The sequence below is a fragment of the Stigmatopora argus genome, chromosome 18 (genome assembly GCF_051989625.1).
Source record: "Stigmatopora argus isolate UIUO_Sarg chromosome 18, RoL_Sarg_1.0, whole genome shotgun sequence".
Classification (NCBI taxonomy): Eukaryota; Metazoa; Chordata; class Actinopteri; order Syngnathiformes; family Syngnathidae; genus Stigmatopora; species Stigmatopora argus.
This window is the reverse complement of record NC_135404.1, coordinates 5,538,925-5,556,718: the sequence shown is the minus strand read 5'-3', so window position 1 is coordinate 5,556,718 and position 17,794 is coordinate 5,538,925. Positions and strand designations below refer to the sequence as shown.

Sequence of the window (17,794 nt, the reverse complement as noted above, 5' to 3'; positions counted from 1 at the left end):
GAATTACATTCATAATACTTACAACAGATGAGCAGATGGAGCCAAACCAGATCACAACACATCTACAGTGAGTCCTCCTTCTTCCTTCACATTCGACACTGTGTCATTGTGAGGTACACTGGGTGGCAAGGGCAGCTTCGAGATTAAAAAAAGTGGAGCTTGTGCAGCTGTGTAAACCACCAGATAGTGAAACCTAAAGGAATTTCCTTGATATTGGAAGCTTCACAGACACTGCATGTCAGGTCAAGTGTGCCAGGCCCCAACATGTGCCTCCGGAATAGATATTCATTGTGGTTCCTAAGGAGGGAAACACAGTTATCAGTGGCATAGAAATTCATTCATTAGCTCCTCCCAGTTGGACTGTCACCAAACCCTCAAGTCATTTGCTGCCATTAATGGAAATACATGTCCAACCTATTAGAACTGAAAGGACCGGCAGGTAATGGGAGGTGATTTGAAACCTGATTTTATAAATAAATATTATAAGGCGAGAAAAGGTTAAGTAATAAAATTGAATTTAAAAAAAAAAATATATATATATATATATATATATATATATATATATATAATATATTATATATATGTATATATAATATACATATATATAATATATATAGATATATGTATGTATATATATATGTATATATATGTATGTATATATATATATGTATATATATATACACATATGTATATATAGATCTATATATATATATGTGTGTGTGTATATATACAGTGGAACCTCGACATACGAGCATTTCGAGATACGAGTAAAGTTTCGAGCAAATAATTATCTCTAGATACGAGAAAAATTTTGAGATACGAGAAAGCCAGGTTGCCAAGACATGAGAGGCTGTTTATCATTATAGCGCACTGTCTTTTTTGCCGCATCTCTTTCGTGTGTAACATATCTACGAGCACGGGGCGGAGCGTTGCATTTTTTCCAGTGTTTTTTTCCGTCACTCAGCGCGAATGGCGGAGCGATCGCTAATACAAGGAGTATATATTACATCTCGTTGGCTGCTCATAAGAACATCAGGGGCACTGGCTCTCTCCCGCAACTCTCTCGTGTAATGTTTCTGGTCGCAACTCCCTCTTTGTAATGTCTCTGCAATGCAAGCACTGGGGGGAGCGTTGCATTTTTTCAGTGTTTTTTCCCCCTTAGCCTGTTAGCTCTTGTTGGCGGAGCGATCGCTAATTCAAGACTACTTCTCGTTGGCAAGTGGTCGTGCGTTATCCTATTGTGAGGACATTTGTGTGCATCATTTTCGGAATATTTTGAAGGGAATACAAACTCAAACAACCCTCGATATTGACTGAAAGTCAGTGTGGAGGCGGGGCAGACAGAGCCAACCCGGCCGGGAGAAATGTATAAAAATGTAAAACGAAATTAAAATTAAGTTCAGTGTAAGGTTAGATTAAATTTATTTTTGAGTGTGTCTGCATCGTAATCCAAGTTCATTTAAATTTGTTTATGTTATATTACGATTCACCGGTGCAAAAAGTCTCCACCTCTCAAATGCTCACAAGATGTAATGAGCACTATCGTGTTAAAACTGGTTCCATCGTGTTATCTAGAAAAAGACGATATTTTGTTTTCCCATATTTTAATGAACCTGTTTGCTGCGATTCTCACGCGAAGTGAGCTGTTGCTTGCCTCTGGTGAACAGGCCAGTTCGAGCAAAGTGCGGTAAACTAGGAATGTGGGAAGTGTCGGTTTATGGCTTCACAAAGGGGTGTGGGGGATGTTGACATCATCACACAAGTCATTCGGGGGCACAGAGTGACACAAAAACATATGTTTGGGTAGAAATAAGTTCAAAAACAGGTCACAAAAGCTACATTTAAAGAGCCCATCAGTGTTACTTTGGATTCAAAATGATTGGCCTGAGGTGACATTCACATTAGTATGAAAGGTAAAGAGTGACAGAATTCAAGAAATGCATGATTTCAATATTGTACTTTATATTACTTTTTTTTCTCATTCATTTCAATTATTTATTTGCATTTAACACAAATGGGATTGGAGGAAAATGTCAATGGATAGATTTATTATTGCTTAAAAATATTATTAAAAGGAGCAAAAAAAGTTAAGAGCTAAAATCATTGGAAAATAAATACATCTAAAGTAAATTAAACTAAATATAGGGGATTCATATAAGATAAAATATATTTTTTTTATGTTTGAAAAGGGAATTGGCTCATAAATTCTTCCCTTTTATTTATTTTTATCTTTTCAAGGTAGACATCTGTTTTTAATTTGTTATTTTTCATTAATCTATTACTTTAACTTTATTATTTATTTACATTTAACACAAATGGGATTGGAGGAAAACATCAGTGGATAAAATTATTATTGCTTAAAAATATTATTAAAAGGAGCAAAAAAAGTGAAGAGCTAAAGTCATTGGAAAATAAATACATTTAGACTAAATTAAACTAAATATAGGTAATTCATATAAAATTAAAATGTTATTTATTTTCCATTTGAAAAACAAGTGAAAAGAGAATTTGCTAATAAATTCCTCCCTTTTATTTATTTCTATCTTTTCAAGGTAGACAGTTGATTTCAGCCAAATATTGGAAAAAACTAACGGTCCTGAAGACAAAGTTCATCTCCCCTTTGATATCATTCGAACCATATTGACTCAAAGCAAACAAAACAAACGACTCCTGTGGGCATAATTATGAGTTCCTGCATCTTTTCAATGACATCGCATTTGAAAATCATTGTTTCCTGTACAATAGCATGCTTTTACCCTCGTATAAAAGCCTTTTTCTGTTGACCATTCATGCGCACCATCTCCCAAACCATCCAAACCATGACTCACCGCCTGGAATGCAATGAATAGGGGAAGTAAACCCCATAAGGTGGACTACAAAAGGGGAATATTCCACAGGGACTTCTTAAATTTTTTTGAAATACCGCCATCAGAATTACAACCCTTGGCAAAAATTCGGGATTCACCACTCCTAAAGTTAAAAAGCTCCAAGCTGTAAAGTTGAACTACTAACATCATAATCAGCAGGTCATGGAGAGGAGGATTCCACTTGTCTATTGTGTGTTGGTAGAAGGGGGGAGTGGGGTCCCATGCAACAACAAAAAGAAACAAAAAGGCTGGAGGGGCGACGGAAGAGGGAGGCTCAACTCCAATCACACCAGATGGACCCCCAAAAAAAACTATCGGGAAGTGGGCGTTTTGAGCAAAGCACTGAAAGTCTTGATGTGGATTCAAATCTTTTATTCGGAAATTTTGAGATAGTTCATTTAAAGCAATGATTGGATTAGATTAGATTAGATTAAACCCCCACAATGTTGTCTGGTACAATTGGAGGAGTCAGCAAAAGGGTCAGTTAAGAAAACAGGCAATGTTTCACCACAATAGGAACACATTCCTTAACACTGCTTTGAGTTACTTATGTTACAAATCTGTGCCCTTAATTGCTCCCCATTTGTATGCTTTAAAATTGGAGTATTAAATTAAGAATTAAATCGGGACTACTTTGTAACACTGTATATATATTCAATCATTTTTTATCTCCTATAATCCATGTTTTTGCAGTGCAAAGGGCTTACTGTAAAAAAAATGTGGGGAAATTAATAGAACTCAAAGACTGTATTGATTAACGTTAATTCATTAAGATTTCCTTAGTTTTCTCTAGAGCAACTCTGATGCTGCGTAGAGATTTTGACTAGACATGAGAAAGTAAAACACGTGCCATGCTCAATGTTAAGAGCATTAAAGACTCAGTACAAAGTATTTTTGTTATCCAGCAAACTAAAAATGTAATTGTAATGTATTTTTTCTTTGGAGATTTTTATCACCCTGCTCTCGTTCTTTTGGGATACACGTGTCATCATCATAATATGAATATCTGCTTTAAAAAACAATCATATTGATACAAATGTGGGAAACAGTAATGTTTTACATCATAATATTGACTATTTGCTCCAATTTGTAAGCAAATTGAAGCATTTTCCAAGGGAATTGTCTAAAAAAAACGTAATGCAACTCATCTCAACTCGGACACCGTGCCACTTATCAAAAATATTCATTCGTATACCATACCGCTTATGCTTTACAAGGGTCGCGGGGGGTGTTGGAGCCTATCTCAGTCATCAGCGGGAACCAGGCACGGTACTCGGACGATTCGCCGAAAGACGTTTGGCCGACAGACAGTTCGCCGAACGGACGTTTCGCCGAAACGGGATTCGCGCGCTCGCCCCGCCCCCGGATTGTGCGTGTACATGTTTTTCAACCTCGGCCCGCGGGCCATATACGGCCCGTTACAGATAACATTCATTTAGGAATGACAACGGCATGTACTGCCCCCCGCTGGACATATTTCTAAATACAAGTACGTACTACAATGTGCTGCCAATTTTGTATATTTTTTATTTTATCCCTGCGTTTAAAGTAGTAGCCATTTGGAGATCACGCATAACAGTACGTCACAGAAGAAATAGAGAAAATAAAGTAGTAGTAACAGTAAGTACTACTGTAATGAAATTGTAAATCCAGAAATCCTACTCCAGAAAATTTACACCAGCATAGAAAACGTTGAGATTAATCTTTGAATTAAGGTTCTTATTCAATCATTTTGAATATATATTTCCTAAAATAATGGGAAATTATTTAAAATTAAACTAGAAGTAAAAGTGTGTTCCATGGCATTTTCAGGTATTGTTCTCTAAGCCCTCTAGTCTGTCCAAGGCACTTAGAATTTCACATAAGTATTCTAGTTTTGTTTTTTTCTCAGTGTCAGACATAAAACCCCAGCTTTGATAAATTACATTGCGTGTCCAAATGGCCACTACTTTAAACGCAAGGATAAAATAAAAAATATAAAAAATTGGCAGCACATTGTAGTACGTACTTGTATTTAGAAATATGTCCAGCGGGTACATGCTCTTGTTATTCCTAAATGAATGTTATCTGTAACGGGCCGTATATGGCCCGTTGGCCGAGGTTGAAAAACATGTACACACACGATCCGGGGGCGGGGCGAGCGCGCGAATCCCGTTTCAGCGAAACGTCCGTTTGGCGAACTGTCCGTCAGCAAAACGTCCGTTGGCGAAACGTCCGGTCATGACCAGGCAAGGGACATCCTGAATTGGTGGCCAACCAATCGGAAGGTACAAAGAGACGGACAACCATTTTTTTTTTAAATTGCCTTCAACTCCTAAAACTGTAAACAAGCATCACCAAAATGAGCATGCACATATTTCCTCACGCCAACGATCGCACGGATTGTGAATTTTAAGGACGTTAAGACAAAAGCTTAACCTTACCAAGGAAGTCTGACCAGGCTCGGTTTGTAAGAGACGTTAATGAAACAACAACCTGTAATGTTCTGCAGGTTGTCTTCCACTGTCAACATGAAGAACGGTGAACACAAGCGACTTTTCATGCAGAACCACACACATGTCTTTGATTAGAGGGCTGGGCAGAAAAAGACGCCAGTGGAAAGAGCATGGCGCCCTACGTGTTTTTCTGTGTAAAATGACAAAATGCGTGCTGGAGTGTTGACACATTTGCCAAAGTGAAGAAAATATCACTTATAAAGATCAGCAGATGCTTATGTGTTGCATATATAAAGCATCAGGACTCCTAATTCAAATGGATTGGAGATCCAATAGGGCTGCAAGGATTAATCGAGTTTAAAAAAAATGTCAAAGCAATGTTTCTATAAGGCTTCAAATTTTTGTTTTTTCCAAATAAAGCTTATTACTTAAAAACATAATAAACATTACTGTTTCCCACATTTTTTTTCAACATTATTGGTTTTTAAAGCAGATATGCATGAATGTGTATCATTTAACATTCATAGTGAAATGAAAGGTAGTACAGTATATTTCTCAACACCTTGCAATCCCTAAATATAAACACACCATGATAACAATATAATTTTACAATGTATAACATGCACAATTGATTTTTAATTACCAGTTAATGTGTTTATTGTCTGATGTATTCCACCCTGTTATTTAAAAATGGAAAATCCATAAGCAAGATTGCCTTGCAGCTTTGGACCAAAACACAAGTCTGGAAATGTTGATGATTGTTTTTGACAAATATATCCAAATTGCTTGATTGCAAAATGTTGTTGATTGATTTTTACTGCTGATTCACATGAATGTGCTTCATTTGACCTTAATACTTAAATGAAAGAGTGCACGTTTTTAACAAGTATACTCATAAATTGCTGCAACATTTAAGATATAATTATTTTTAAATATTTTTAACAATATGTTCCCAATGCTTTAGCCATTATTTAAAACAAATCACAAATTTGACATGCCCCCAAAAATTAATGGAATCCGTCTTTAAAATGCCATAATTCATTTTCTGTCACCTTCCTATTTTAAAGATTGGACGTCTATCAACGTTATTTGCAGTGAAATGTTAATTTATTTTCAAATGTTAATAATTTGTCAGTGGATTTCCGACCACTAGCAGTCATATACGAAAACGCCATCATAAATGATCGTTTATAACAAAAACACATTAAACAGACATCTAATTTGTTGGGATGTTTAGTTTAAACTGCAATGACCACAACACCAAATAACTACGCTTAACTAAAGCAGCTCGATGGAATGCAATAAATGTTTTGAATGCGTGAAAATGTCGATTGTGAAACGTACCGATAAGTTATATTCGGGTTAAATCCAGAAACTTCGGTGCAGGTGTGGGAGAATCCGCCGAACGAACAAGGTGAACATGAAGCTCTCATTTGATTCAACAAGTGGAACACAATGATGCTAACCACTGACTGATACCTTCAGGGACACTGCGAAATTTTGAGCTTCGTTCTTAGTTCGTCATGTTTGCGCCAAGTGAAATGCTATTATTTTGGGTATATACTAGAATTATCAACTTTTATATCGCCTGCCATTAACAACGATAGACATCCAAGTCATTTTTAACTAGGAGGAATTGATCATCTCTCCTTCGCCCCGACTAGTGAAATGAATTGGACGTCAGGCGTCGTCAGTGGCAGCCATTGAGTTAACATTAACAAGGAAAATGGAAAAAAAATCCGCCATTACCATTAATTTCAAGAGTAATTCAATATCAAATTAACCCTTGACAACATATTTCTGATGAACTTTTGTAATACAAAAATGTTTGCAATCAAAGTATAGATAGCAATACGTATTACAAAACAACTGCTTCCCCTTAAAGCAGCAGTAGTGAACCTATCGCTCACTAGCCATATGTGGCTCTTTTGATGGGTGCATATGGCTTTGCATTAACCTGCAAGCTAAAAATGTACCTATACCGCTGCTGTTAATTTCTTTTTTGTTAGATGTGAATGTATACTCTTATTTATTAGCAACAGCGTAACAATGTTTTTAAAAGAATATTGTGTTGAAATGACCAAATATAAAATAGAAAAGCACATTTTCATGTCTTTGGACTTTCAGATTCTGAGTATGGTTCTCAAGGTATAACATTTAAATATAAGAATTGTTTCTGGCGTGCGGCCCAGTGGCTTGAGTGGTTGGCACGTTGGCCTCACAGCTCATGATTCGTTCAGTTTCATTCTTTTGCACGACCGACTTCATACTATTAACTGAGCTGTGCACAGGAAGACAATAAACGAGTCTGGTCTGTGTCTAAATGTATGTCTAACCTCTTTGGAATGTCTGGCAAATGCAATTTTACCAACCCATTATATAGCCAGCCCTATACATCGGGTCACTATATAGCCAGGAACCTTGAATTTATGACTAAGTTTTATTATTCTTACAGAGTAACACTACTATTTAAGCATCTAGCACAGGGGTGGTGAACACGCGGCTCTCGAGCTCCATGCGGCTCATATTTTGCATATTATGTGGCTCTTTGTCTCATTTCATGTTTCTCGTTACATGCAACTTTTGCTAAGTTGAGGGTGGACATTTACCTTGAAATAAAAACATTGTTTTGTAAGGTGAAGAAAGTCTTATGGTGAATTATATGGTTTTAATTGTTTTTGTGTTTGTCTTTTTTGGCAGGTCACTGTGCCACTTTGACTCTCAGTTGAAAATGTTTGCTCTTTTGTGTCTAATTCGTTCGCCACTCCTGGTCTAGCCACTCAAAGTTGTAAAACAAAAAACGAGGGCTTTATTTTCTCTATTTGCACTGATGGGAAGCGTGATGCCATCCCGCAGGAATGTGTAATCCCCTTGAAAGAAAAAAAAGAACAAAAAGTCAAACATTCCTTCTCACCCTGGAGTGCGTGCAAAAATTCTTAGGGATTTCCCCAGTTTTAGAAGTGTTTTCATACATAAAAGTCAAAGAATGAGCTCACACAATGACACAGCTAGAAGTCCAATTAGTTTTGACAAGGAGGGATGAATTGCCTTCCCAATCAAAAAGGATTGGACGTCTGTTAAAGGTAACAAACGAGTTCAAATGAATGGAAATCTAATTAATCATCACACAAACTCCATTTAGTTCAGTAAGTCACAGTAATGTGATTAATTAGTCACACAAAAATGTCTAGAAAATGATCTAATTATTTGTCAAAAATGAGACAAGTGCATTACCCTATTAAAATATTACATGGAGGAAACAGGGTAAAACATTTCTAAGAATCACTGAACTTGCTTTTTCTCAAATAATAAAAAAATGCTGTGTTATAATTGGACGTCTATTGCAGTCCTTGGCTGACTTGCAATTAAGCAGGCAGGTGAGCTGCTGAGATTTTTCACCACACTGTATTTTCCCCATCTAGCGGCAGAAATTATTACATACATAAATAACGTGCAATTTTTTCAATGTTGGGAAAAAATCGTCCAAAATTCGTCAAAATCTTCCCAAACAGTCTCAGCAAATTTAGGTTTGTTTTTTGTAACATTTTGTCATTCTTCAAAAACTATAGTTGCATTTTTTTCAACAGTAGTTAAACTAAAGGAGATTAAAATAAGGTAAAAAGGGATTTGTTTTAATGAGGCTGAATATGGAAACCAGAAATAAACAGTATGTTGTAAATAATGAAAATACATATTATTTCAGTCATTGACAGTCATCAAATCCATTATAACTGGCATTAAGAAATTGTTTTGAGAGCATGGGTAGTGCAAGATATCCAATTTTATTAGGGCTGAAAACGATTAAATGAGTCAAAAGTAAAAATGAATGAGATGTCCAGTGCCGCCAATGGCAGGTAATATTTAAAAAAAATCAAGCAAGTAGGAAAAAAACATCCAAGTAGGGGATGACCGCCCAAAAAACACTTATTTTGGGGTTGAAAATAGGTATTTCAGCTTAAATCAGCAACATTTATGTTTGAAGGTGTATTTAATGGTTATTTTTTCATGTTTGCATGATTTTTTGTTTTTACCAGGTCCAAGTAGTCTTTAACAAAATAAATAAATAACCCACTAAAATGTTAGAAAGCACATTTGCATTGAGGTGGGGAGTAGGTGGCTTTTACATCATGTTCTTTGTTGGGGGATAGCAAATTACAGTGAAGCCTTGAGACGTAAATAGTATTTTTTATTGCTGTTAAAATCACATATATAAGCTGTTTGTTCTTGCAATATTTTGACTGCAATATATTTCTTTAATGTAATGTAGTTATTTATTGGATGAAATGACTTTTTGCAAACTGGAGACCTTATTCTTTGTTTTCTTGTAATATTTTAAATAAAGAAAATGAAACATCTTGTATTTACTTGAAGCTACTAATTTGCAAAGGACAATATCAATGGCATTAGCCTTTACAGGAATAGCGACTAGCTAGATTAGAATTATCATAAAAAACAACCAGAGTATCAATTATTTTTGTAGTATTATGTAAAAAAAAAAGAACAATTATATCTTCATTCATGGGCTATTTTGTGGAATTGGGTATACCTTACTTTTTAAGCATATATTCTTTATCCTCCACAAAGAGCAAATGAGTTACAAGTCGTTACAGGTAAATATATTTTTGCCAATGAGAACATGTTAATTTTAAAACTCTTATTTTGTAATTTTATATTAGCTTGTAATGTTTTAAAGAAATATTTTAACAATAGTATGAATAGATATTTGAAAATAAATACATTTAGTAACACTTTGGCTGCCATTGACAGGGCTAAACATTCAAACGGACGAATCAGTAGTCTAAAGGTGATTTTAAATTGGTATCTCGAAGCACCATATGAATCAATAACATTTCTTTCAAGGGGCTTTGACAAACTTAAGACCACAACTACAGAGGAGAGCAAAAGTATTGGGAGACATCACTTGGTATTGTTAGTGAGCATGTGTCCCAATACTTTCTGCCCCAAGCTGCCTTTTTCAAGGGAGTTCAGTCAAGGCACAAGTTAAGTTCAAACAACATTCTTTTAGACATTTTAAGACAAAGAAATCAATTCTTTCAGTGGTTAAAGTGATCCCTGAGAATGCTAACCTCAAACACAATCTAGTAAGAATGGTTTTCAAGATCTGAAATTGCTGGTGTGCATCAACAGTATTTTGGCATTTGATATTTTTGGTAATATTTGATTGTTTAGGGACAGTGCAAATGCTGGTTTGGATTATAAATTGATACTGTTGGGGTGACTCATATTGCTGCCATATCAGAAAAATAATGGATTTCAGTGTCAGTAATGGCATCAATTTCCAACGAGTCTTATTTTTTTTATAATTCTAAAATTGGATATGTAACAAAGCAACAAAAAACAGCAAGTTTGAAATGTATTACCAGAAAAGAAAGTCAATTATTGATTAAAAAATGTAATGTAATTGAAAAATATATTTTTAAAAAAACTGCCTGGTCACAAAAAAAGCCAATTACACCTAAAAAAATATTTTACTAAATGTAATTTTTAAATTCCTGTAATGACTTGCTTTTTGGGGTTATTTAATTTTTGTAGTAATTTTTATTTTCATATATTTTTAACTGAATAAATGACTTATAATTTTTCACACAATTTTAAGTGAATTTTAAGACGATTTTAAGTGATCATGTCAATCATGTCACATTTTGTAATATTGATCACATTGCAAAGGGATTCATTTTCCAGTTGTGGCAGCAATACTTCAGCTATACTTAAACTCCTTCAAACTTTGAACACGTTTGTATTGCACATAACAAAAAAATGACTGCATGAGCCTCTTCTTCACTACTGCACGACAGTAAAAATCCTTCCGCTTGATTAGGACCGCTCAGAAAGTATTCAACTAAAGCGAACGGTTGTGGCGGAGAAAAACAGGAACACTAGCAACGGAGAATGTTAGCGTTCAGCTTTTACGCGTGCTGGTGTACCACTTCCTCAAGGCGACGCCGCTAGTGCTCATGACAATGCAGAGCGCCCCGCCCAAGCTCCAATAGCTGGGCGTTTGACCCAAAAAGACGAACTGGAAAAAGAAAGCCAGCACCACGTCCACAGTCCGCATCAGCGCCACGGGGCCAGCCTTCTCCAGCTGAAGCGCTTTGGTCAAGAAGCTCTGGCCAGCGATACCCAGGACGGCGATAAGCATCAGCATCCAACGGTCGCGGCCGCACAATGGCAGTTCCCACTGGCCTAGCACGGTTACCATGATTAAGCACTCGGCGAAACCGATGACGGCGTAGTACCACACCGAGAGGAGATAGTGCACGCTCTTCCCGATCTTGCGCAGGACCACCATGGTGCAGGCGGCACCGATCGCACCTGTGGGGAAAATAGACAAGCTGATGATGAGCATTTCAAGAAAAATTGCTTACCGTATTTTCATGACTATATGGCGCATCACATTTAAAGGCGCAGTGTCAGTAACAAGTGCTATTTCTGTATTTGACACATATAGGACGCACCGCTTTTAAAGGCGCACCGCTCCACATTACCACTAGATGGTGCTGCGCTAAAGGGAATGTCAACAAAACAGTCAGATAGGCCAATCTAGCGGCTGGAGTTCTTTTGTCAATCCAGCCGGAATGACGGCGAGCACCAAATTAGTGTGCTGGCCGTCATACTGGGTGTATTGACAAAAGAACTACATATCCCAGCATGGATCGCGCACGGGGGAAAATGAAGTCGCAGGCTGCTTACAGTAGTTGCAAGACCTGTAGAGGATGGTGTACCCTATCGACTGATTTATTTTATTTTATCGTGATAACAATTTTAGTATTGGTCCATATCTAAAGTGCACTGGATTATAAGGCGCCCTGTCTATTTTGGAGAAAATTTAAGACTTTTAAGTGCGCCTTATAGTCGTGAAAATACAGTATTTATAATTAATGTGGAAAGAAAAATTGAGGGGCAGCCCGGTGGGTGAGTGCTTAGCGCGTCGGACTCACAGTGGGAGACCTGAGTTCAAATCCAGGTCGGTCCACCTGTGTGGAGTTTGTATGTTCTCCCCGGGCCTGCGTGGGTTTTCTCTGAGTACTTCGATTTCCTCACATATTCCAAAGATATGCATGGTAGGCTGATATGGCACTCTAAATTGCCCCGAAGTATGAGTTTGAGCGTGAATAGTAGTTTGTCTCATGGTGTCCTGCGATTGGCTGGCCACTAACTGAGGGTGTCCCCCACCTCTGACCCGAAGTCAGCTGAGATGCAAGGCAACGCAGTCGTAACATAACATAAACAAATTTAAATGAACTTGGATTACAATGCAGACACACTCAAAAATAACTTTCATCTAGCTTTACACTAACCTTAATTCTAATTTTATTTTAAAGGCTGATACCTTTCTTTTTCCCAGATTGGCTCTATTTGCCCCGCCTCCACCCTGACTTTCAGACGCAACCTATCATGGGTTGTTTTCTTTTGTATTCCCTACAAAATATTCCCAAAATGATGCACACTAATGTCCTCACAATAACACACGACCACTTCCCAAGGAGAAGTAGTATATACGCCATTCGCACTGACTAACGGAAAAAAACACTGAAAATGCAACGCTCCGCCCAGTGCTCGTAGACATTACACGAGGGAGTTGCGACCAGAAAGACAGTGGCCATGATGTTCTTATGAGCAGCCTCTCGTGTCCGCTGTATGGTCGTATATCATCATTTGTCTCGTATCTCAAGATACATATTTGCCCGAAATTTTACTCGTATTTCAAATTGCTCGTATGTCGGGGCACTCGTATGTCGAGGTACCACTGTATATATATATCTTAATTCTCATCATATTAGACTTCACTCTAATATTATTGTTTCTCTCGGGTTACAATGGATGACTTGTCAGCTAATTTCCCACAGCACATCTGACCATCTCTCACGGCCCACCAGTGTGCCACGACACAGTGGTTAGGAAACACTGTTTTGGTGTCATCGATAGCGAGAGATGTCCAACACATTTAAACTGGCAAGGGGTGTCAATTATTCACCTGCAAAGGCAGCAATGGACCCTTTGACATGATTGGTGTAGTCTCCCTCAATGCCTTTGATATTTTCCCCGAAGAGAAATGGCGGCCGAGCGATGAGGATGACGCCGGTCAAGGTGAAGACTGTGAAGACGCAGTCCCAGATGGTACACTTCTCCTTCAGGAAGGCCCAAGCCAGCAGTGAGGTGAACACCGGATTACTGTTTCAAATAAATAACATCCATAGGTAAAAAGAGGGGTGCAAAATATCAAAATTCCGGTACATTTACTCTCGTCACTGTAAGTAAGGTGTTTAGTGTAACGGGCAATTTGAATTTTTTAAATTACTATAGTATGTTACTCATATATATATATAACATCTTGTCACCTGCGTTTTGAATTATCATATATATTATAGGGAGAATACATAAAATATAAATAGAATAACAATTTTAAAAAACTATGCAATTGTTTTAAATTAAAATTAAATAATTCTAATTGTTAAATTTGAAAGTATTTTCAAATTTTCTGCATTAACTTTCATTTTAATGATGTTTTAAATCTTTTTTTTAACTTTAGGAGTTTCAAATTTTCATTTTTACATTTCTATCATCACTACTATTTTTGTATTATTAGTTTTATGACGGCCAAGTGGTTATTGAGTTGGTCTCTCAGCTCTGGGGGTCGAGGGTTCGATCCCAGGGGTCACCATTGTGTGAAATTTACATGTTCTCCCTGGGCTTGCTTGGGTTTTCTCTGGGTACTCCGGTTTCCTCCCACATCCCAAAAATATACTGGTTGAACACTCTAAATCAGGGACGCACACTTTTTTTCTCCAAGATCTACTTTACGAACACATTATACATACCCAGTATTTCACATTATGTTAATGGAACGTGTTTTATGCATATGATATTTCACTTGACACTTTTAGAACATATTTTACGCATGTGATGTTCACATTACGCTTATGGAATTGCCTACCTGTCAACCTCGGCCAATTACTCCCCTTGTTAATGATTGCAATTCCCCTTATTAAGCGATAATAAACCACTTAAAAGTCTCAAGTGGACTTGACTTTTGTATGCACTAAATTCAGCTTGACTCTCTGGGTACATTGCTTGCTGACACACTGTGTCGAAGGGGAATGCGTATGCGCATATCATGTTGGAAGCATGACAATATTAGTAGTCGACGATGATATTTTCGTCTGCTAGTGAAGGAGACGATCCAGATTAGAGCCGAAATGGATAACGAGATCAGTTTTGCAAAAAAATGGACTGTATAAAAAAACGTACAAAGGTTGTTATACGATGTACACAATTTGAAATGATCCAAAAATTATAAAAAATTTGGCATCAATCTAACGCCATATTTTTACCTCTGCATATTGAATCTGCCGCATGAATACGAGTGACCTCTCACCTAAATATGATAACGGTCGCATCAGCCAGCGGCATCTGCTGCACAGCATAGAAAAGTAAAATCATGGCGTTGGAGCCCAGAAATCCACGAAGTGTCAGATACAGACGCTTATCCCGAGGACCGAGGAAGCCTGTCCTGCGGGAGAACAGAGGGTGACGAATGAATGGGGAACAAAATGGAGGACGGCCATGACAATGGAGGTCATAAATTACATTTTGTGCAAAAGACATGAAAAAACAGATGGGATGTATGGGCTGAAAGGTGGTCGGGGGTGGTTTGGTGGGGATGAAGAAAGATATGTCAGTTTCTTAATGGAATAGGTCAGCCTAAATTAGGGGTGTAAAAACTTTTTTCACCAACATCCGCTTTGAGAAAATTCAAAGTATGTGAGGGCCAACTTTAAATCCAATCTTTTTGACAAAATAAACTGTAGTTACAGTCCCCAAATTAAAATGTATAAAGATATTTAGGGGGAATTTTATTTAATCTATGTGAATCATACAAAAAAATAAGGTAATCTACCACACGAGGGCGCCCGTGTACTCGAATATCGCGGTTAATGCAGACCAGATAATCAAAAAAATTGCAAAATAGGATCACTCCTATTATAACTAACTTTTTTTTCTTCAGTGTTGAGTCCTAGTAACAACCGGAAGAAAGGGGAGTGGCTTCCGCTTGCGAGTTTCAGTGTGGATTTTCATAATTTTATGAACTTTAAAAAAAATTAATAGCAGAAAAATATCACAAAGAAGTGAATTCGCAATAAGTAGTTACAGCCCCCCAATTAAAATGTAAAGATATTTATGGGGGAATTTTATTTAATCTATGTGACTTAAACAAAAAAAATAAGGTAATATTTGTCTACCACAAGAGGGCGCCCGCGTACTGTTGATGGTACAGTAACCCTCGAATATCGCGGTTTAATGTAGAATAGATAATCAAAAAATTGTAGTAGTAGGATCACTCCTATTATGACTACCTTTTTTTTCTTCAGTGTTGAGTCCTAGTAACAACTGGAAGAAAGGGGAGTGGCTTCCGCTTGCGAGTTTCAGTGTGGATTTTCATAATTTTATGAACTTTAAAAAAAATTAATAGCAGAAAAATATCACGAAGAAGTGAATTCGCGATAAGTGAAGTCTCTTTGCGAACCATTGAACTTGGCATTTCAAAAACCATAGAGACAAAATATTGTTCGCGAGTAAGTACGCAATAGTGTTTCATTCCATCAAAAACTAGAAACTAGAAATATTACTCTTTCCAATCAGGCTTACTTGTGGTAGGTGAGTAAAGGCACAATAAAGATCATCTGGAAAAAGCAGCGGATGCCGCTGATCTCGATGGCATGCACTCCTTGGATGGTCTTCACTAACAGCGAGATGATGGAGAAGAAGACTGTGGCCAGGAAGGCGTAGAAAAAACCAAGACCTGGACATCTTTTTGGTTTCGCTGTGGAAAAATACGGAATCCAGGTCCAACAAAAAAAATCACCATAGGTTCAAATACATGGCAAAGATTAGATTTCCACTCTGAGTTTACACAATGTGACGTCTATTTGGCACCTTGTGTATCAAATTGCTTATTTTAACCTTTGGTCAGCATAAAACATCCAATTGTTCACATAGGGATTTAGCAATACTCTAGGGAGGTCTATCATATTTCCTTTGTGAGATCCAAAGACAATTTCAATTCTTTATCATGTAATACAAGAATTGTTTTTTTTATATCTGTATTCACTTATGAACATACTCTTTACTTGGATGGTTTTATTTGAGCCAGTTTCAATCGATTTTGTCTGGAAGAGGCTGACAGCAATCGGTCTATCATAGTCAGTGGAAGCCATTAGTTAATTTAATGACATTAAATAAATCCGTTAGAACAGTAAGAAAGCTTTCCTTAGTTTCAGTGTTCTCTGAATGATAAAATACATAAATATAAATAACTGTAAGGTCGGGGTAATTAAGTAGTGATCCTCGGGATATCATCAATGGTTGAAATTATCACTAATACGTTATAAAAACAAGTGTTTTATGCTAAATTAAACGTGTAGTTAGCTAACACTAGTCACGTGACATTGACCTTACGGTTGGTCAGTGACGTCAGGCAAACGAAACCCGATGTGACAAACAGATTTTTTTTGTTGAATTTTTTTACGGTTATTTATGATAATAAAACAAACTGCGTTGTACTTGTGAATCAAGCTGACCTTGGCTGGCGCTCTCGCCGTCGCATGGTGATGCCTTCTCGGCGACGAGCAACGACGCCGGCGGGCATAACGTTTCCCTCTCGCCGGCTTCCGGCGACATGTCATCGGCTATTTCCTCTACAGCATCCCCGCCGTGGTTCCCAAACCGGCTCACGTAAGCCCGCTCCTCCAGCGGCTCCGAGTCGCCGCAACAGCGATCGTCGTCGCTACCGCTTTCGCTATTTTTCTCGCCATGACTGGCAAGTTTGTGGAACACGACCGTGACATGGTCGGCCGAGGCTAACGCGTTTTGCGGCGGCACGTGGTCGATATCACCCATGCTGAGATGTGCGGACACGGTGGCAGCATGCCTCGACACGGTACCTGGCCGTCTGTCGCTTCCCCAGAAGTGAGTGGAAGCTGGAAAGACGAAGTTAATAACTAACCTTGCTTGGCTGGCATGCAGTGATTACTTTAGCCACAGGGGGGAACCAGAAATACAGGCCACCCCGACCCTGCAGGGCAACCAAAATATGAGCCAAATGTTGACGCCCCCAGCGAGGACGAGGATTCAAACGCGAGTAGAGTCACATTTGACGTTCATCTAGGCCAATTAAACAAGACGATTAGTACGTCAAACCTTGTTGTTCTTAAATCAGAGCAGATGACGCCATAATTGAATTGTATTGAATTGACTGCTTTTATTGTCATTAGTCAAAACCTCTGGTTTTGTAATAAAAATGGTGTTCCTTGAAAGAAATGAAAAAGAGTTTGGAATTTTTCAGACAAAAACGGTGCACTTAAATGAACATCTCATCTTATTTTCTGAACCGATTTATCCTCCTTAGGGTCGCGGGGGGTGCTGGAGCTTATCCCAGCTGACTTTGAGCCAGATGCGGGTGGCAACCTGAAT

General features: G+C 37.7%; 2 protein-coding genes across 4 annotated transcripts in view; both read right to left on the bottom strand.

Annotated features, from left to right (window-relative positions):
- The window catches only part of plce1 (phospholipase C, epsilon 1), a 73,459-nt gene extending 66,697 nt beyond the window's left edge, over positions 1-6,762 (bottom strand). For both annotated transcript variants that reach the window (XM_077625284.1, XM_077625285.1), the window contains exons 1-2: positions 6,647-6,762; positions 23-297 (exon numbers count right to left, since the gene is read on the bottom strand). The gene's annotated coding sequence lies outside the window, so the exon portion shown is untranslated. The remainder of the gene's footprint in view (positions 1-22; positions 298-6,646) is intronic.
- A 2,303-nt stretch (positions 6,763-9,065) lies between these two features.
- On the bottom strand, positions 9,066-17,459 carry slc35g1 (solute carrier family 35 member G1). 2 transcript variants are annotated; one of them, XM_077626531.1, is made up of 5 exons: positions 16,903-17,459; positions 15,971-16,145; positions 14,700-14,834; positions 13,299-13,495; positions 9,066-11,635 (listed from the first exon to the last, which is right to left on the bottom strand). In XM_077626531.1, the coding sequence occupies exons 1-5, from the start codon at positions 17,219-17,221 to the stop codon at positions 11,223-11,225; spliced, it is 1,239 nt and encodes a 412-aa protein (XP_077482657.1). In that variant the 5' UTR covers positions 17,222-17,459; the 3' UTR covers positions 9,066-11,222. The 2 variants fall into 2 exon arrangements, with proteins under 2 accessions (XP_077482657.1, XP_077482658.1); XM_077626532.1 differs by having other exon boundaries at positions 14,700-14,953; positions 16,903-17,109.
- Between the last annotated feature and the right edge of the window lie 335 nt (positions 17,460-17,794).